The sequence below is a fragment of the Mustela nivalis genome (assembly GCF_964662115.1).
Source record: "Mustela nivalis genome assembly, chromosome: 13".
Taxonomy (NCBI): Eukaryota; Metazoa; Chordata; class Mammalia; order Carnivora; family Mustelidae; genus Mustela; species Mustela nivalis.
In genome coordinates, this window is record NC_139032.1 from 81,264,923 (window position 1) to 81,285,287 (window position 20,365).

The 20,365-nt window shown below is 39.5% G+C and overlaps 1 protein-coding gene and 1 long non-coding RNA gene across 2 annotated transcripts in view; one reads left to right on the forward strand and one right to left on the reverse strand.

Moving 5' to 3' along the window:
* Window positions 1–20,365, forward strand: part of LOC309846545 — a 762,900-nt gene that overhangs the window by 252,883 nt on the left and 489,652 nt on the right. The window lies entirely within an intron of this gene.
* Window positions 18,993–19,922, reverse strand: LOC309846271 (olfactory receptor 1L8-like; the record flags this gene model as incomplete). Its single annotated transcript, XM_082695142.1, has 1 exon — window positions 18,993–19,922. The coding sequence occupies one exon, from the start codon at window positions 19,920–19,922 to the stop codon at window positions 18,993–18,995; it is 930 nt and encodes a 309-aa protein (XP_082551268.1).

Sequence of the window (20,365 nt, forward strand, 5' to 3'; positions counted from 1 at the left end):
TATGTAGCCATTGCTTTCCAAACCCTCTTCTAGATCACTTGGATCTTTACAGTGCTTCTTTATGTCCCCTGCATCTTTACAGTGCTTAGCTTCCACCCTCAAGACTGTCTCTTGTTAAAGTTCCAACTTGCTAGCAACTTCTTGGTTATCTGGTCCAATTACCATGGTATCTTTGATACAATGGACTAGTGCGATGTCCTATGGGATATGCAAACAGTCTGCATGTTTTTGGACTCTACCATGACAGAATTCAGAAGAGTTAACAGAGTCCTGAGGAAAACATATACCATTTTCATTCCAAGTGCATGCAAACTGTTTCTGATCCTTCTATGTGTGAGGGGTGGAAAATAATGCATCCACAAGATCAGTGGCTGCAGATCATGCACCTGAGGCCAAATACTAGTCTTTGGTAGCAAATATACCACATCTGAAGGATGGCTAAGATTGCAGCTACTACTTGGTTGACTTTGCAATGGTCCACTGTCACCTTCCAGGCTCTGTCTGTTTTTCATAGGAACTCAAATGGTGAATCAAGGGGAGAAATAATGGACATTCATCCTGGCATGCTTTCTGTGCCATTTCTCTGGGATATATTATTTTTGATTTATTACCCTGACTTGGGGATGGGCAGTTTCAGGAGCTTCTCACAGGCCAGGGATTGAATGTTGAGGATGTGCCAACTGCCATGCATATCTTTGTAGTTATATATTAGGAAACTAGTGAAATCACATGGTGGGTCTGTAGATTAAGTGGACCCACTGTATAAGCGATTTGGGTCAGTACTCCATTTAGTACCCTGTCCCCATACTCATTCTCTCTAACAGTGAAATCATGATGACATTTCCCCATTTAAAGTTGCCAAGTAAATGCTATATGTACCCTTGGGGAAGACATGGGTATACCCCTGTGGTGTTGCATGGCTCTTTCTCCTTGGGATGTGGGCTCTCCATCAGTCAGTGGATTTGGGGACTAAAAAGTGACTCAGGTCTAAAAACCAAGCAAGGGACTAGAATGTTTTATTGAGTACACTCAGTCACCTCATAATGGAGCAATACCCCTTATTGGTTGCTGATCTAGCCACTCCATCTCCATAATTCTTCCCTGGTGCGGTTTCCTTGACAGACATTCTGACCTCACCACTTGTAAAGATTAATTTTCTGTGTCAAGATGGCTGGGCTACGGGGCCTACTTATTTAACCAAATTCTAATTTATATTTTGCTGTGGAGGTATTTTGTAGATATGACTGACATCTACAATCGGTTGACTTTAAGTAAAGGAATGTAATTTAAGTAAATAAAGTAAAATGCTTTACTTAAGGCCTTAAGAATATAAGCAAAAACTGAGGCTTCCTGGAGAAGAGACTCTGCCTCAAGACTGCCCGAGTTTCCAGCCTGCAGAGCTGTCTGCAGCTGTGGATTTTGGACTTGCCAGCTCCCACAATTGCATAAGTCAACTCTTTTTATTTATTTTATGTGTGTTTTTATTAGTTTTAGAGGTAGAATTTAGTGATTCATCAGTTGCATATAACACCCAATGCTCATTACATAAAGTGCCCTCCTTAATTCACATCATCCAATTATCCCTCCCCTGACCCCCGCTACCCCTCCAGCAACCCTCAGTTTGTTTCCTAGAGTTCAGCATCTCTTATGGTTTGTCTCCCTCTCAATTTTCATCTTATTTTATTTGTCCTTCCTTTCCTCTATGTTCCTCTGTTTTCTTTCTTTCTTTTTTTAGATTTTGTTTATTTATTTGACAGAGGTCACAAGTAGACAGAGAGGCAGGCAATGAGAGAGGAAGGGAGGGAGGCTCCCTGCTCAGCAGAGAGCCCGATGCGGGGGCTCGATCCCAGGACCCTGGGATCATGACCCGAGCCAAAGGCAGAGGCTTTAACCCACTGAGCCACCCAGGTGCCCCTGTTTTCTTTTTTTTGTGTTAAGATTTTATTTATTTATTTATTTATTTATTTATTTGACAGAGAGAGAGAGATAGCATGAGAGAAAGCACAAGCAGTGGGAGTGGCAGGCAGAGGGAGAGAGAAGCAGTCTTCCTACTAGGCAAGGAGCCCGATGAGGGCTTGATACCAGGACCATCAGATCAGAGCTTGAGTTGAAGACAGGTGCTTAACCAACTGAGTCACCCAGGTACCCCATCTGTTTTATTTCTTAAATTCCACATGAGTGAAATCATCTGATATTTCTCCTTTTCTGACTGACTTATTTCATTTACCACAATACCCTCTAGTTCCATCCATATCATTGCAAATGGCAATATGTCATTCTTTTTGATGGCTGGGTAATATATATATATATATATATATATATATATATATATATATACATACATACACACACATATATATACATACATACACACACACTACCTCTTCTTTATCCAATCCTCTTTTAATGGACATCTCAGCTATTTCCACAGTTTGGCTATTGTGAACTTCTGCTATAAACATTGGGGTGCATGTGCCCTTTCGAATCACTATGTTTGTATCCTTTGGATAAATACCTAGTAGTGCAATTGCTGAGTCACAGTTTAGTTATCTTTTTAAGTTTCTGAGGAATGTTCATACTACACTAGAGTGGCTGTACCAGCTTGCATTCCCACCAATAGTATACATGGATTCCCTTTTCTCTGCATTTTTGCCAATATCCATTGTTTCCTGACTTGTTAATTTTAGCCACTCTGACTGGCATGAGGTGGTATCTCTTTGTGGTTTTGATGTCAGTGATATTGAGCATTTTTTTTTCATATGTCTATTGTCCATTTGTATGTCTTCTTTGGAGAAATGTCTCTTCATGTCTTCTGCCCATTTCTTAACTGGATTATTTGTTTTTTGGGTATGTAGTTGGATAAGTTCTTTTTTTCAGTTTTTTAAAAAAGATTGTATGTATTTATTTGAGAGTGAGTGTGAGAAAGAGAGAGAGAGCATGAGCAGGGGGTAGGAGCAGAGGGAGAGGAAGAAGCAGATTCTCTACTGAGCAGGGACCCCCAGAGGTGGGACTCGATCCCCAGACCCTGGGGTCATGACCTGAGCCAAAGGAAGATGCAACTGAATGAGCCACCCAAGTTCAAACTTGGTAAGTTTTTTATAGGTTTTGGATACTAACTCTTTATCAGATATGCCATTTGCAAATATCTTCTCCCATTCTGTGGGTTGCCTCTTTGTTTTGTTGACTGTTTCCTTTGCTGTGCAGAAGCTTTTGATCTTGATGAAGTTCCAATAGTTCATTTTTGCTTTTGTTTCTTTTGCCTTTGGAGACATGTCTAGTAAGAAGTTGCTGCAGCTGAGATCAAAGAGGCGCTGCCTGTGTTCTCCTCTAGGACTTTTATTCCTGTCTCACATTTAGGACTTTCACTCATTTTGAGTTTATATTTGTGTATGTTGTAAGAGAATGGTCCAGTTTCATTCTTCTACATGTGGCAGTCCAATTCTCCCAACACTTGTTGAAGAGACTGCCTTTTTTCCATTGGATATTCTTTCCTGCTTTGTTGAAGATTAGTTGACCATAGAGTTGAGGGTCCATTTCTGGGTTCTCTATTCTGCTCCATTGATCTATGTGTTTGTTTTTGTGCCAGCACCAATGGTAACACAGTTTGAAGTCTGGAATTGTGATGCCTCCAGGCTTGGTTTTCTTTTTCAACCTTCCCTTGGCTATTTGGGGTCTTTTCTGGTTCCATACATATTGTAGGATTATTTGTTCCAGCTCTGTGAAAAATGTTGATGGCATTTTGATAGGGATTGCATTGAATGTGTAGATTGCTTTGCGTAGCATAGACATCTTAACAATGCTTATTCTCCCAATCCATAAGCATGGAATGGTTTTCCATTTGTGTGTGTGTGTGTGTTCTATCGTTTTCAGAGTACAGATCCTTTACCTCTTTGGTTAGGCTTATTCCTAGGCATCTTATGGTTTTTGGTGCAATTGTAAATGGGATTGATTCCTTGATTTCTCTTTCTTCTGCCTCGTTGTTAGTGTACAGAAATGCAACTGACTTCTATGCCTTGATTTTATATCCTTCCATTTTGCTGAATTCCTGTATCACTTCTAACAATTTTTTGCTGGAGTCTTTTGGGTTTTCTACATAGAGTATCATGTCATCTGTGAAGGGAACAAGTTTGATTTCTTCTTTGCTGATTTAGATGCCTTTTCTTTTATTTTTTTGTTTTCTGATTGCTGATGCTAGCACTTCTGGTACTATATTGAACAGCAATGATAGAGTGAACATCTTTGTCATGTTCCTGACCTTAGGGAAAAAGCTCTCAGTTTTCCTCATTGAGAATGATATTCACTGTGGGTTTTTCATATGTAGCTTTTATGATATTCAGGTATGTTCCTTCTATTCCTACCCTGCTGAGAGTTTTTTTTTTTTTTTAAGAAGAATGCTGTATTTTTCAAATGCTTTTTCTGAATACTTAGAAAGGATCATATGGTTCTTGTCTTTTTTGCTGTTGTTGTTAATGCAGTATATCACATTGATTGATTTATGGATGTTGAACCACCCTTGCATCCCAGGAATAAATCTCACTTGGTTGTGGTTAATAATACTTTTGATACAATGTTGGACCCTATTAGCTAGTAACTTGGTGAGAATTTTTGCATCCATGTTCATCAGGGATATTGGTCTGTAATTCTCCTTTTTGACAGAGTCTTTGTCTGGTTTTGGAATCAAGGTAATTCTGGCCTTGTAGAACAAGTTTGAAAGTTTTTCTTTTTTGAAACAGCTTCAGTAGAGTAAGTATTATTTCTTCTGTAATTGTTTAGTAGAATTCCCCTGGGAAGCTATCTGGCCCTGGACTCTTTTTTTTGGGAGGTTTTTGATAACTGCTTCAATTTCCTAGCTGGTTATGGGTCTCTCCAGACTTTCTATTTCTTCCTGGTTCAGTTTTGGTAGTTTATATGTTTCTAGGAATGTATCCATTTCTTCCAGATTGCCTGGTTTGTTACCATATAATTGCTCATAACAGTGTCTTGTAATTGTTTGTATTTCCTTGGTGTTGGTGTGATTTCTCCTCTTTCATTCATGTTTTTATTTATTTGGGTCCTTTCTTTGTCTCTCTCTCTCTCTCTCTTTTTTTGGATAGGTCTGGCTAGGCGTTTATTGATCTTATTAATTCTTTCAAAGAACTAGTGCCTGGTTTTGTTGTTTGGTTCTACTGTGTGTTTGTTTTTTTCTGTATCATTGATTTCTACTCTAATCTTTCCTATTTCTCTTATTTTGCTGGATTTAGGCTTTACTTGTTCTTTTTCTAGCTCCTCTAGGTGTAAGGTTAGATTGTGTATTTGAGACTTTTCTTGCTTCATGAGAAAGGCCTGTATTGCTATACACTTCCTTCTTAGGACCACCTTTGCTGAATCCCAAAGGTTCTGAAATATTGTTTTCATTTTTATTTGTTTCCACATATTTTTAAAGTCTTCTTTAATTTTTTTGTTAGCCCATTTATTCTTTAGTAGGATGCTCCTAATCTCCAGGTATTTGTGTTCCTTCCAGATTTTTTCTTATCAAGTTCAAATTTTAAATCATTGTGATCTGAAAATACACATGGTATAATCCCTATCTTTTTGTACCATTGAGATCTGATTTGTGACCCAGTATGTGATCTATTCTGGAGAATGTTCCTTGCACACTTGAGAAGAATGAGTACTCTGTTGCTTTAGTATGGAATGCTCCTTATACATTTGTGAAGTCCATCTGGTTCAGTGTGTCATTCAAACCTCTTGTTTCCTTGTTGATTTTCTGCTTAGAGGATCTGTCCATTGTTTTGAGTGGGGTGATAAAGTCCCCTAGTATTATTGTATTATTATCAATCTGTTTCTTTAATTTTATTTTTAGTGGTTTTATATATTTAGCTGCTCCCAAGCAGGAGTATAAATATTTGCAATCTGTACATCTTCTTATTGGATAGACCCTTTTATTATGATACAGTGTCCCTCTTCATCCCTTATTACAGTCTGGCTTAAAAGCTAGTTTGTCATTTAAAATAACTATTTTTTTTTTTAAAAAAAAGCTAGTTTGTCTGATGTATGTAAGAATTGCTATTCCAGGTTTCTTTTGATGTCTATTAGCATTATAAATGGCTCTCCACCTCCTCACTTTCATTCTGGAAGTGTCTTTGAATCTAAACTGAGTCTTTAAACAACAGATTTATGGGTCTTCTTTTTTTTTAAATTTTTTCAATTTATTTATTTTCAGAAAAGCAGTATTCATTATTTTTTCACCACACCCAGTGCTCCATGCAATCCATGCCCTCTATAATACCCACCACCTGGTACCCTGACCTCCCACCCCCCTGCCACTTCAAACCCCTCAGATTGTTTTTTAGAGTCCATAGTGTCTCGTGATTCACCTCCCCTTCCAATTTACCCCAACTTCCTTCTCCTCTCTAACACCCCTTGTCCTCCATGCTATTTGTTATGCTCCACAAATAAGTGAAACCATATGATAATTGACTCTCTCTGCTTGGCTTATTTCACTCAGCATAATCTCTTCCAGTCCCATTCATGTAGCTACAAAAGTTGGGTATTCATCCTTTCTGATGGAGGCATAATACTCCATAGTGTATATGGACCACATCTTCCTTATCCATTCGTCCGTTGAAGGGCATCTTGGTTCTTTCTATATTTTGGCGACCGTGGCCATTGCTGCTATAAACATTGGGTTACAGATGGCCCTTCTTTTCACGACATCTGTGTCCTTGGGGTAAATACCCAGGAGTGCAATGGCAGGGTCATAGGGAAGCTCTATTTTTAATTTCTTGAGGAATCTCCACACTGTTCTCCAAAGAGGCTGCACCAACCTGCATTCCCACCAACAGTGGAAGAGGGTTCCCCTTTCTCCACATCCCCTTCAACACATGTTGTTTCCTGTCTTGCTAATTTTGGCCATTCTAACTGGTGTAAGGTGATATCTCAATGTGGTTTTAGTTTGAATCTCCCTGAGGGCTAATGATGATGAACATTTTTTCATGTGTCTGATAGCCATTTGTATGTTTTGATTGGAGAAGTGTCTCTCTTCATATCTTCTGCCCATTTTTTGATATGTTTGCCTGTTTCATGTGTGTTGAGTTTGAGGAGTTCATTATAGATCCTGGATATCAACCTTTTGTCTGTACTGTATTTGCAAATATCTTCTCCCATTCCGTGGGTTTCCTCTTTGTTTTTTTGACTGTTTCCTTTGCTGTGCAGAAGCTTTTGATTTTGAGGAAGTCCCAAAAGTTTATTTTCACTTTTGTTTCCTTTGCCTTTGGAGACATATCTTGAAAGAAGTTGCTGTGGCTGATATCAAAGAGATGACTGCCTATGTTCTCCTCTAGGAGTCTGATGGATTCCTGTCTCACGTTGAGGTCTTTTATCCATTTTGAGTTTATCTTTGTGTATGGTGTAAGAGATTGGTCGAGTTTCATTCTTCTACATATAGCTGTCCAGTTTTCCCAGCACCATTTATTGAAGAGACTGTCTTTTTTCCACTGTATATTTTTTCCTGTTTTGTCAAAGATTAATTGACCATAGAGTTAAGGGTCCATATCTGGGCTCTCTACTCTGATCCGCTGGTCTATGTGTCTGTTTTTATGCCAGTACCATGCTGTCTTGGCGATCACAGCTTTGTAATAAAGCTTGAAAGCAGGTAACGTGATGCCCCCAGCTTTATTTTTGTTTTTCAACATTTCCTTAGCGATCGGGGTCTCTTATGATTCCATACAAGTTTTAGGATTATTTGCTCCAGCTCTTTGAAGAATACCAGTGGAATTTTGATCGGAATGTCATTAAAAGTATATATTGCTCTAGGCAGTATAGACATTTTAACAATGTTTATTCTTCTGATCCAAGAGCATGGAATGGTCTTCCATCTATTTGTGTCTTCTTCAATTTCTTTCATGAGTGTTCTGTAGTTCCTCGAGTACAGATCCTTTACCTCTTTGGTTAGGTTTATTCCCAGGTATCTTATGGTTCTTGGTGCTATAGTAACTGGAATCGATTCCCTAATTTCCCTTTCTGTATTTTCATTGTTAGTGTATAAGAAAGCCACTGATTTCTGCACATTGACCTTGTATCCTGCCATGTTGCTGAATTGCTGTATGAGTTCTAGTAGTTTGGGGGTGGAGTCTTTTGGGTTTCCCATATAAAGAATCATGTCGTCTACGAAGAGAGATAGTTTGACTTATTCATTACCAATTTGGATACCTTTTATTACTCTTTCTTGTCTGATTCTGTTGCTAGGACTTCTAATACTATGTTGAACAAGAGTGGTGAAAGTGGGCATCCTTGTCTTGTTCCTGATCTCAACGGGAAGGCTGCAAGCTTTTTCCCATGGAGGATGATATTTGCTGTGGGTCTTTCACAGATAGATTTGATGAAGTTCAGGAATGTTACCTCTATCCCTATACTTTGAAGCGTTTTAATCAGGAACAGATGCTGGATTTTGTCAAATGCTTTTTCTGCATCAATTGAGAAGACCATGTGGTTCTTTTCTCTTCTCATATTAATTTGTTGTATCACATTGATTGATTTGTGAATGTTGAACCATCCTTGTAACCCAGGGATGAATCCCACCTGATCATGGTGGATAATCTTTTTAATGTGCTGTTGGATCCTGTTGGCTAGGATCTTGTTGAGAATCTTAGCATCCATATTCATCAGTGATATTGGTCTAAAATTCTCCTTTTTGGTAGGGTCTTCCTGGTTTGGGGATCAGGGTAATGCTGGCTTCATAGAAAGAGTCTGGAAGTTTTTCTTCTGCTTCAACTTTTTGAAACAGCTTCAGGAGAATAGGTGTTATTTCTTCTTTGAAGGTTTGGTAGAATTCCCCAGGGAATCCGTCAGGTCCTGGCCTCTTGTTTTTTGGGAGGTTTTTGATCACTGCTTCAATCTCGTTATTAGATATCAGTCTATTCAGGTTGTCGATTTCTTCCTGGTTCAATTTTGGTAGTTTATATTTTTCCAGGAATGCATCCATTTCCTCTAGGTTGCTAAGTTTATTGGCATATGACTTTTGATAATAACTTCTGATGATTGTTTCTACTTCCTTGGTGTTCGTTGTGATCTCTCCCTTTTCATTCATAATTTTATGAATTTGGGCTTTCTCTCTTCTCTTTTGGATTAGTGTGACCAATGGTTTATCGATCTTATTGAATCTTTCAAAAAAACCAGCTTCTAGTTTCATTGAAACGTTCTACTGTATCTCTGGTTTCTACCTCATTGATATCAGCTCTAATCTTGATTTCCCTTCTTATGTGTGGAGTTGGTTTGATTTGTTGTTGATTCTCCAGTTCTTTAAGGTGTAGAGACAGCTGGTGTGTTCTGGATTTTTCAATTTTTTTGAGGGAGGCTTGGATGGCTATGTATTTTCCCCTTAGGACCGCCTTTGCTGTATCCCATAGGTTTTGGACCGAAGTGTCTTCATTCTCATTGGTTTCTATGAATTGTTTCAGTTCTTCCTTGATCTCCTGGTCTATCCAAGCATTCTTAAGCAAGGTGGTCCTTAGCTTCCAGGTGTTTGAATTCCTTCTGAACTTTTCCTTGTGATTGAGCTCCAGTTTCAAAGCATTGTGATCTGAGAATATGCAGGGAATAATCTCAGTCTTTTGGTATCAGTTGAGTCCTGATTTGTGACCCAATATGTGATGTATTCTGGAGAAGGTTCCGTGTGCACTTGAGAAGAATGAGTATTCTGTTGTTTTAGGGTGGAATGTTCTGTATATATCTATGAGGCCCATCTGGTCCAATGTGTCATTCAATGCTCTTGTTTCTTTATTGATTTTCTGCTTCGATGATCTGTTTATTTCTGAGAGAGGCATGTTAAGATCTCCTATGATTAGTGTATTCATATCAATATGATTCTTTATCTTGATTAACAGTTTTCTTAAGTAATTGGCTGCTCCTATATTGGGAGCATAGATATTTACAATTGTTAGATCATCTTGGCGGATAGTCCCTTTAAGGATTATGTAGTGTCCTTCTGTATCTCTGACTAGTGTCTTTAGTTTGAAGTCTAATTTATCTGATATGAGAATCGCTACCCCAACCTTCTTTTGAGGCCCATTGGCATGAAAGATGCTTCTCCATACCTTCACTTTCAGTCTGGGTGTATCTTTAGGTTCAAAGTGGGTCTCTTGTAGACAACATATGGATGGGTCCTGACATTTCATCTAATCTGCAACCCTGTGCCATTTTATGGGTGCATTTAGGCCATTCACATTGGGAGTGATTATTGATAGATACGTTTTTATTGACATCGAGTTACCTTTGAAGTCTTTCTTTCTGTAGACTGTCGCTATATTTCTGTTCAATGCTCTTCTTGGGCTTTTTCCTCCTTTAAAGAAGCCCCCTTAATATTTCCTGCAGTATCAGCTTGGTGGTTGCATAGCCTTTTAAGCCTTGCCGGTCTTGAAAACTCTTTATCTCTCCCTCCATTTTGAATGTCAGTCTTGCTGGATAAAGTATTCTTGGCTGCATGTTCTTCTCATTTAGTGCCCTGAATATATCTTGCCAGCCTCTTCTGGCTTGCCAGGTCTCTGTGGAGAGGTCTGACATTATTCTGATGGGCTTCCCTCTGTAAGTAAGGAGCCTCTTTGCCCTGGCGGCTTTCAAGAGATTATACCTACAATTATAATTCCTCAATTTGACTATCAGGTGTCGTGATGTTTTTTTGGAATGTATAATCTTAGGTGGAGACCATTCAGCCTCTAGTACATGAACTTTCTTTCTCCTCCCCTTCAGGGATTCCAATAATTCTGTCGTTGGAATGCTTCATGACATCATTTATTTCCCTGATTCTGTTTTTGTGGTTTCTAAGCTGTTTGTTCCAGGCTTCCTCCTGATCCTTTCTCTCTATCTGTTTGTCCTCCAGATCACTAATTCTATCTTCTGTCTCAGTTACCCTAGCTTTGAAAGAGTTTAGATTAGATTGGAACTCATTGAGAGCATTGTGAACCTCCTCCCTGGTAGCTTTAAGCTCCGACCTAACATTGTGAACATCCTGTCTGGTCGCTTTCAGTTCGGCCCTAATCAGTTCTGTTTGGTCATCCATGGCTTTCTCCAACCTAACTATTGCCTGGATAATTTTTATCCTGAATTCTCTTTCCAACATATTGTCTATGTTGATAGCCGTTAGCTCTGTTACAGAAGGTCCATCCTCTGTATTTTTCTTCTGTTGGGCATTCCTCCTCCTAGTCATTTTAGTGGGAGATGACTGAACAGATGTAGCTGGATGTATCAACTGTGGTGCAGTCAAGGTGCACCCTGGAACACTTCTGAGCAATCAGGATTCCCCACCCAAACGAGAGACAAAAGAAAAGAAAAAGAAAAAGAAATAAAAGAAAAGAAGAAAAAAAAGAGAGAGGGAGAGAGAGAGAGAGAGAGAGACAGGAAAGAAAGGGAAGATGAAAAAGAAGGTTCACCCCAAGGTAAGATTTATGAAGTAGACAAACAAAAAGAGATAAAAAGACTGATATAAGTATATGACAAGAGAAAAAAAAAATATATGCAAATAAAGAAAGAACCTCGTCAAAAAGAACCACAAGTGTAAAATTTATATGCTATCAGGACAAACACAAAAAACACAGAAACACTGGTGGAAGAAGATGGGAGAGTTCTTATAAATTCTCAGTGTGTGCCAGAAAGGTTGTTTTGATTCTTTCTGGATGTATCTTGATATCTTTGTTAAAGGACTGAACTTTCCTAAGATAAAGGGGATTAAAAATTGGTTTACCTATAGGGGTAGTATTGATTGGGGAAACGGGATTACTTTGAAGTTTAACTCTATATGGATATTATAGAATAAAAATAAAAAGGAATAAACTAGACTAAACTAAACTAAAATTTAAAAAAAGGAATTCAAAGAATAAAAATGGAAAAGAAAAACATAGGTGTATGTATCAAAAAGTTCAGGTTAGAAAGGTATTATGGAATTTGATGTACTATACAACTCGCTGTGATGGTAAATAGGTTAAACAAATTACCTATGTGTAAAAAAAAAAAAAAAAAAAAAAAAAAGAACCAGAATAGTGGGAACGAGTGAACAATACAAGTTTTCCTATAGTAGTGGTTGTTCTCTTGAATTTTTTTTTTTCTTTCTTGGTTTGTTTTCTGGGGGAGGGGCCTGCCACGTGGGTTGTCAGTCACTGATGTTTCCTGAGTTAAGTCCTCCTGCCCCCCTCAAAGGGGTGGGCTCTGAGGAAACTGTTTTTTTTTTTTTTTTTTTTTTTTTCAGGCTTTTGTTCTCTGGCGGTTTTTATGCTTGTTCACATTTTTTTTTTCCTCTCACCTTGACCGCCTTTGATGGTCTTTGTAGTTTTAGAGGAAAACAAACCGCACCCTGATCTCCCTCTCAGAGAGAAGCCACAGTCTGGGTGCAGAGCCTAAGTAAGTTCCCCCTTGGCCTCTGGCAGAGCAGGTTCCAAGTTGCAGACCCTGGGGGCGCAGGATCTTTTGCTTGTACCCAAAGCCAAGGCAGTGGCAGCTGTCTGGGAGCTCCCGACCGCCAGAGAGGTTCCAAGCAGCGATCGCACACTGAGATTTTGCGGCTGGCCCGGGCTGCGAGTGCCCGGGCTGCGAGTGCCCGGCTTGCGCGCGCCTCTTTCAGAGGCAGCTATGGGTCGGGCGCGTGTCTCGGGCACTGAGAACGGGGTGCTGGTCTGTAAGCACCAGGCTGGGCTTTTGCGCAGCCCTGTCAGGGGTGAGTTTGGGGCACGTGGCTTAGGCTTTGAAACAATGGCGCGGGTCAAAGAGCGCCGGCCGGGCCTTTGTAACTCAGGGGAGCATGAGGGACTGGCGTGCATATCTCAAGCTTTGTGGTAGGGCTCGCGCGTTCTGCCGACCGGCGTGGCTCCCATCCCCTCACAGGAACTAGAACCCACGCATTCTCGGGCGCGCTGGCGGCTTAGGGACCAAGAGCTGGTTTCTCCGCCGCACTCTCTCTGCCTCAGCGCCGGGGAGGCTGTCCTGGGACCGGGGACTTAAGCCCCTGTCCCTAGCCACCCTGATTCCCACAATTTCCCCCCCGCGATCCTTTGCTCTTTTGGAGTGCTTTCAACCAGTCTCCAAGTTAATGCTGGTCCCCAGACGCAGGGCACTCTTGCTCGTATTGGGGTATTACTTTCCAACCGGTCACCTCTGGTGGCTCCCTCTGCCTTTTGTTTATCTTCCGATATCAGTCGCAGTTCCCACTCCGCTTTACCTACCCACTGGCGTCTTCTGCCCCTGTAGAGATCCAAACGTGTATAATTCTGATCTCAGGCTGATTCCATGGGTGATCGGAGTTCTTTGGTAGGTAAAAGCTCACTTTGGGGTACCAGGTGAAAAGGCGCCTCCTCCTACTCCCCCGCCATCTTGCCCTCCTTTTCTCATGATTCTTGTCTTTCCGTTTAAAATTTTCTTTTTCATTTTTTCTTTTTTCACTTTTCAACTATTTATCTTGTCAACTCTTTATTAAATCTTTTTGAGTTTTCATTTTTACATTTACATTTTATAGTTATATTCTTCATTTTCGGACTCCTTTCACTGTATTCAGTTTCATCTATCTATCTATGTTTTTCTTTCATTAAATTTTGGGATCTAGTGTCTTCAACATGTACATGCAGGACAAAGTGTGTGATCCTGTTCTGTCCACCTGTGAGATTATATTCTTTTTTCAATTTTTTTTCTTTTTTGGTTTCTAATCTCTTTTTATTTGTCTAGTGTATATTTTGCTAGAGTCATGGTTGATATTTTTTATTTTGTTCTCTCATTCATCTATTTTTCTCTGGGCAGAATGACTTGAAGGAGAATTTCACAACAAAAGAAATAATTGGAAGTAATCTCTGCCATAGAGTTAATTGATATGGGTATAAGTAAGATGTCAGAATTAGAATTCAGAATAAAATTGTAAAGATACTAGCTGGGCTTGGAAAAAAGCCTAAAAGACGCTAGAGAAACCCTTAGTGCAGAAATAAAAGAACTAAAATCTAATCAGGCTGAAATTAAAAATGTTTTAACTGGGATGCCCTCTAAAATAGACACTCTAACTACTAGGATGAATGAGGCAGAGAAAGTCAGTGACATAGTAGACAAAATGATGGAAGGTAAGGAAACTGAGGAAAAGAGTGAAAAACAACTAATGGATCATGAAAGGAGGCTTTGAGAAATCAGTGATACCATAAATGAATATGGAATATTAGAATAATTGGGTTCTCAGGGGAAGAGGAAGAGAGGGACAGAATGTATATTTGAGCAAAACATCGTGGAAACTTCCCTAATGTGGGGAAGGAAATAAGTATTCAAGTCTGGGGAGACAAAGTACCCCCCTCAAAATCAATAAAAATAGACCAATGCCCCAACAAATAATAATGAAGCTTGCAAATTTTAGAGATAAATAGAAAATCCTGAGAACAGCTTGAGACAAGAGATCCTTGGCATACAAGGGTAGAAACATTAGACTGGCAGGACACTTATTAACAGAGAACAGGCAGTCCAGAAAGGGCCAGCATGATATATTCAAGGTACTAAATGAGAAAAACATGCAGACTTTATCCAGACCAAGAAGACTTTATCCAGAAAGGCTCTCATTTAGAATGGAAAGAGAGATAAAGAGTTTCCAGGATGAACAGGAACTAAAAGAATATGTCATCACTAAACCAGCCCTGCAAAAATATTAAAGAGGATCCTGTAAGCAAAGACAGATCCCAAAAATAAATAGACCAGAAAGAAACAGACACAATATACAAAAACAGTGACTTTACAGGAAATGCAATGACACTAAATTCAGCCTAACTCACTGAGCCATCTAGGTGCCCCTGATTTATTGTTTAAATGTTTGGTAGAATTCTCCTGGGAAGCCATCTGTCTATAGACTCTTATTATAGGGGAGGTTTTTTATTACTGCTTCAATTTTGTTACTGGTCTATTCAGATTGTTGATTTCTTCCTGTTTCAGTCTTGGTAGTTTATAAGTTCCCAGGAATGAATCCATTCCTTCCAGGTTGCTTAATTTGTTGGCATATAGTTGCTGGGAGTAATTTCTAAAAATTGTTTCTATGTCCTTGGTGTTAGTCATGATCTTTCACTTTTCATTCATGATTTTATTGATTAGGGTCCTTTCTATTTTCCTTTGGGTCATTCTGGCCAGAGATTTATCAATCTTATTAATTCTTTCAAGGAATCAGCTTCTAGTTTCATTGATCTATTCTGTTTTTCTGGATCCCATTTCATTGAATTTCTGCTCTAATCTTTATTATTTCTCTTCTTCTGCTTGGTTTACACTTTATTTGCTGTTCTTTCTTCGGGTCCTTTAGGTGTAAGGTTAGCTTGTGCTAACTGTAAGGTTAGCTTGGTCTAACTGAAAATAATAATAATAATAATAATATCTAACAATTGTAAATATTTATGCTCCTTCCTTGGGAGCAGCCAATTATATAAACCAATTAATAACAAAATTAAAGAAACACATTGATAATAATACAATAATAGTAGGGGAAATTAACACCCCACTCGGCAATGGACAGATCACCTAAGCAGAAGACCAAAAAGGAAACAAGGGCTTTGAATGACACACTGAACCAGCTGGACTTCAGAGATATATACAGAGCCTTCCTCCTAAACAGAAAAATAAACATTCTTCTTGAGTGCACATGAAACATTCTCCAGAAGAGATCACACACTGGGTCACAAATCAGGTCTCAAATGGTACCAAAAGATTGGGCTTATTCCTTGCATATTTTCAGATCCCAATGCTTTGAAGCTTGATCTCAATCACAAGAGGAAATTCGGACAGAACTCGAACACTTGGAGGTTAATGAGCATCCATTCCTTTTTTTTTTTTTTTCAGCATAACTGTATTCATTATTTTTTCACCACACCGAGTGCTCCATGCAATCTGTGCCCTCTATAATACCCACCACCTGGTACCTCAACCTCCCAGCCCCCCACCACTTCAAATCCCTCAGATTGTTTTTCAGAGACCATAGTCTCTCATGGTTCACTACCCCTTCCAATTTCCCCTAACTCCCTTCTCCTCTCTATCTCCCCATGTCCTCCATGCTATTTGTTATGCTCCAAAAATAAGTGAAACCATATGATAATCGACTCTCTCTGCTTGACTTATTTCACTCAGCATAATCTCTTCTGGTCCCGTCCATGTTGCTATAAAAGTTGGGTATTCGTCCTTTCTGACGGAGGCATAATACTCTGTAGTGTATATGGACCACATGAGGCTTTCTGCTCAGCGGGGAGCCTGCTTCCCTTCCTCTCTCTGTCTACTTGTAATCTCTGTCTGTCAAATAAATAAATAAAATCTTTAAAAAAAAGAACTGGTGATATTCTTTTAAAAAATTATTTAATTTATTGATTTTAGAAAGAGAAAGGGAGAGACAGAGAGAGAGAGAGTGAGCAGGGGGAAGAGCAGAGGGTGAGAAAATCCCTAGCAGACTCTATGCTGACCATGGAGCCAGACATGGGGCTCGATTCCAGGACTCTGAGATCATGACCTGAACCAAAATGAAGAGTCAGACAATTAACTGACTGCACCACTAGGAGCTCTAACATGATATATTTCTGTTGAAATGAAAGTAAATGATATGAACAACAGAGCAATATCTTCTATTACATTTTACTTAGTGATTAGTTCTACAAAAAATATATGTCCCATTTTAATAAATTCAAATATTCCAGATATGTAGAAGCTAAAAACAAACATCATCTCCTTTTCTATTCCATGTCATCTCCTAGAATAAACCATATTCAATGGGAGATTTCTTTACTGACTATATATTACTTAAGCATTATATATACATACACTCTTAAAATATTTATTATTAAGTATTTTATCAGCCACAGCAACTTCTTTTAAGATATGTCTTCATCAAAACCATCATTTATTAATAGGTTTATTCTTTTTCAAAGGAGGTTTCTTCTTCTTTTTTTAAATTATGTTACGTTAGGCACCATACAGTACATCATTAGCTTTTGATGTAGTGATCCATGATCCATTAATTGCATCTAACACCCAGGTTTATTATTTTCTTTTTATGTTATGTTAGTTACCATACTGTATATCATTAGTTTTTGATGTAGTGTTTCATGATTCCCTGTGTATAACGCCAAGTGCTCCATGCAATACATGCCCTTCTTTTTTTTTTTTTAATTTAACTTTTTATTTTTTATAAACATATATTTTTATCCCCAGGGGTACAGGTCTGTGAATCTCACCTCACACCAGTCAGAATGGCTAAAATCAACAAGTCAGGAAATGACAGATGCTGGCGAGGATGTGGAGAAAGGGGAACCCTCCTACACTGTTGGTGGGAATGCAAGCTGGTGCAGCCACTCTGGAAAACAGCATGGAGGTTCCTCAGAATGTTGAAAATAGAACTGCCCTATGACCCAGCAATTGCACTATTGGGTATTTACCCTAAAGATACAAATACATGCCCTTCTTAATACATTACTGGTCTAACCCATCCCCCCACTCCCCTCCCCTCTAGGAACCTCAGTTCATTTCCTGAAGTCCATACTCTCTCATAGTTCATCTTCCCATCTGATCCTCCCTCCCCTTTATTTTTCCCAGGCTTATTCTTAACCATTTATTTTCAACTTGCTCTTCATTCATAATTGCTTTTCAGGGCAGTGATAGAAATATGCATCATTATTTAAAATGACCACATATTTAATATTTCTACGGAAAAATTGAACCATCATTTATCTATTCTATTGATGGGCATTTAGATTGTTTTTAATTTTTCACTATTACAAACAATGCTGTCATCAAAAGTGTCTGTGTACATGCATTTCTATAATTTGACGTACTATTACGTTAGGACACGAGTCCTAGAAATAAAACATAGAGATAAGGAATGCTCAGAAATTTTCAAATATTCAGCTTTTCACATGAGGCCATGTTAGTTTTCTTTAGGGGGAGATGCTTATTAAAATTCAGGTTCACAGGCCCCATGTGAAACCTGCTGAGTAATATCTTTGGAAATGATACACAATAGTAAGTGGCAAGAATATTAAAATAGAAAATACAGTAAAGACTAAAATCCCTGAGACAGTAATAGAGAATAAAGAATGAAAACAACAGTATACAGAAGCCTGTAGCACTGGATAACTCTACATCCCAGAGCCTCTATGTTTAGTTCTGGAAGCTCCTAGTTATATCTGCCTGCAATGTTCACATATGGGCTTTGAGTCTCTCTTCAAAAGATACTGAGAATAATTCTAAGTAGTTACAATAAATCTTTCCCTGAGAAGCAGACAGACTTCAGAGTGGTAGGAATGGTAGAAATTGAGGGATCTCTAAGGGGAGTTGAAGGTAAGAGAGGTCAGAAGGGGAGTGATTGCCTGTGAAGGATAAGCACCAGATGACCAGGGTAAGGACCCGGAAGCAACTCTGGCCCTTGCACACTGGCCTGTTCATAGGTTCAGTTGTGTGTTGAACTTCTAAGTTATTTAGCTAATCAGGTCTAAGAGCTGGGCTTGTGTTCACTACAGATCCCAGAATATCTTCCTATCAGTGATAGGAAGTATAAACTGACAGGGCAGACATATTCTTTGCTTTTGTGGAAGTTTCAAATATAGGAAACTCTCAATTTCTGTCTCTCTGTATCTCTTTCTCTTCCTAAATTAGTGTAATGACCTTGAAAAAGCTAGCCAAACGGATTACAAAAGTTCATTAAAGTAAGAAGGATACTAAGGGAATCAAAGTCATTGAGTAGATATGAATTAGTTCCACCAATTTTTGTGGAAAACAGAGGTTTCAACAGCCCTTGGGGGAATGAAAAAGATGTGGTTTCCTGGAGAAGAAGAGAGAGGTAGAAATGTGAAAACTGGAACCCAGGAACTTGGCTGACCTTGAACCATTTGCTGAATCATAATAGGCTCAGTGGTTGATGGCTGCAAATGTAAAGACATGGATACAACCCAACGTTCATGACAGATATGATTATGCCTGCTGACCAGCAGAAACAGGGTCCAGGGGAGCAGAGACCCTCATGAACACGCTCCTAGAGGTTCTGGCTAGGACTTCCCCCTGGCCATCAGCTTCCTCAGGCCCCTTTCCATGTCTCTGTTTCTCAGAGTATAGATAAAAGGATTTAGCATGGAGGACAAAACTGTGTAGGCAAGTGTTGCCACACGCTCTCTAACAGCGTATGTGGACAAGGGTTGTAAATAAACATAGAAGATGCTTCCATAAAAGAGAGTTACCACGGTGAGGTGAGAGCCACAGGTGGAGAAAGCTTTGCGTTTCCCAGCAGCTGAGGGAATCTTGAGAACTGTGATGAAAATTCGTATGTAAGAGAAAGTAATGCACAGAAAGGGGGTCACCAAAACAATGGAGCCTTCTGATGTTATCATGATTTCATTGACAAACGTGGAAGAGCAGGACAATTTTAGCAAAGGCTTGATGTCACAGAAGAAATGGTAGATAACATTGGAGTCACAGAAGATGAGGCGATTCAGTAGTAGGGTGTGTAGGAGTGAGTGGAGGTGAGGAAGTGAGAAGGAAAAGGCCACCAGCAGGACACAGCGGCGGTGGTTCATGGTGGTGACATAGTGGAAGGGGTCACAGATGGCCACATAGCGGTCAAAGGCCATGACCACCAGAAGGCAGCTATCAGTGTTGCCGAAAGCATAAATGAAATACATCTGTGTCAGACACCCAGCATAGGAGATGGTCTTCTCTGACAGGAAGTTCACTAGCATCCTAGGGACAACTGTTGTTGTAAAGCAAATGTCAGTGAAGGACAGGAAACTCAAGAAGAAATACATGGGGGTCTGGAGCTGGGGGTCAGAGTGGATGGCCACAATGATGAGTAGGTTCCCAATTATGGTGACCAGGTACATGGTGAGGAAGAGGATAAAGAGGGGTGTCTGGTCTTCAGGCCGGGAGGAGAGCCCCAGGAGAATGAACTCAGAGACCCTGCTGGTTTGGTTGACTTTTTCCATGGTCACATCGCCAACTAAACAGAGAAGATCTTACCCCTTAACACACAAACATTTCTTTCACAACCGTAATCACAAACAAGGCAGTAAGTATGCTTCTACCTACTATTACTTCCCCCCCTTAAAGCTTTCCTTTACTTTCCACCCATTAGCTACCATGTGGACAACTTGTCATATTTGTGGTCCTTGATGCTGCCCTGTCTCAGCTTGCTGACTTCACATGCTACTGGTGTTGATAGCATGGACTTTCAGAAGAAGAATTTTCCTTCAGAAACAGAGCTTAACTATTTCAGCTTATATCAAATCTTAAAAATAATTGCTAACTGAGTACCTACTTTGTGAAAAATACTCTATGGGAGTAGGGGCACCACTGTGAAAAAGACAGAGACAAGCCTGGCATGGAGGATCTATATCTACCTACCTACCTATTGATCTACCTATCTATC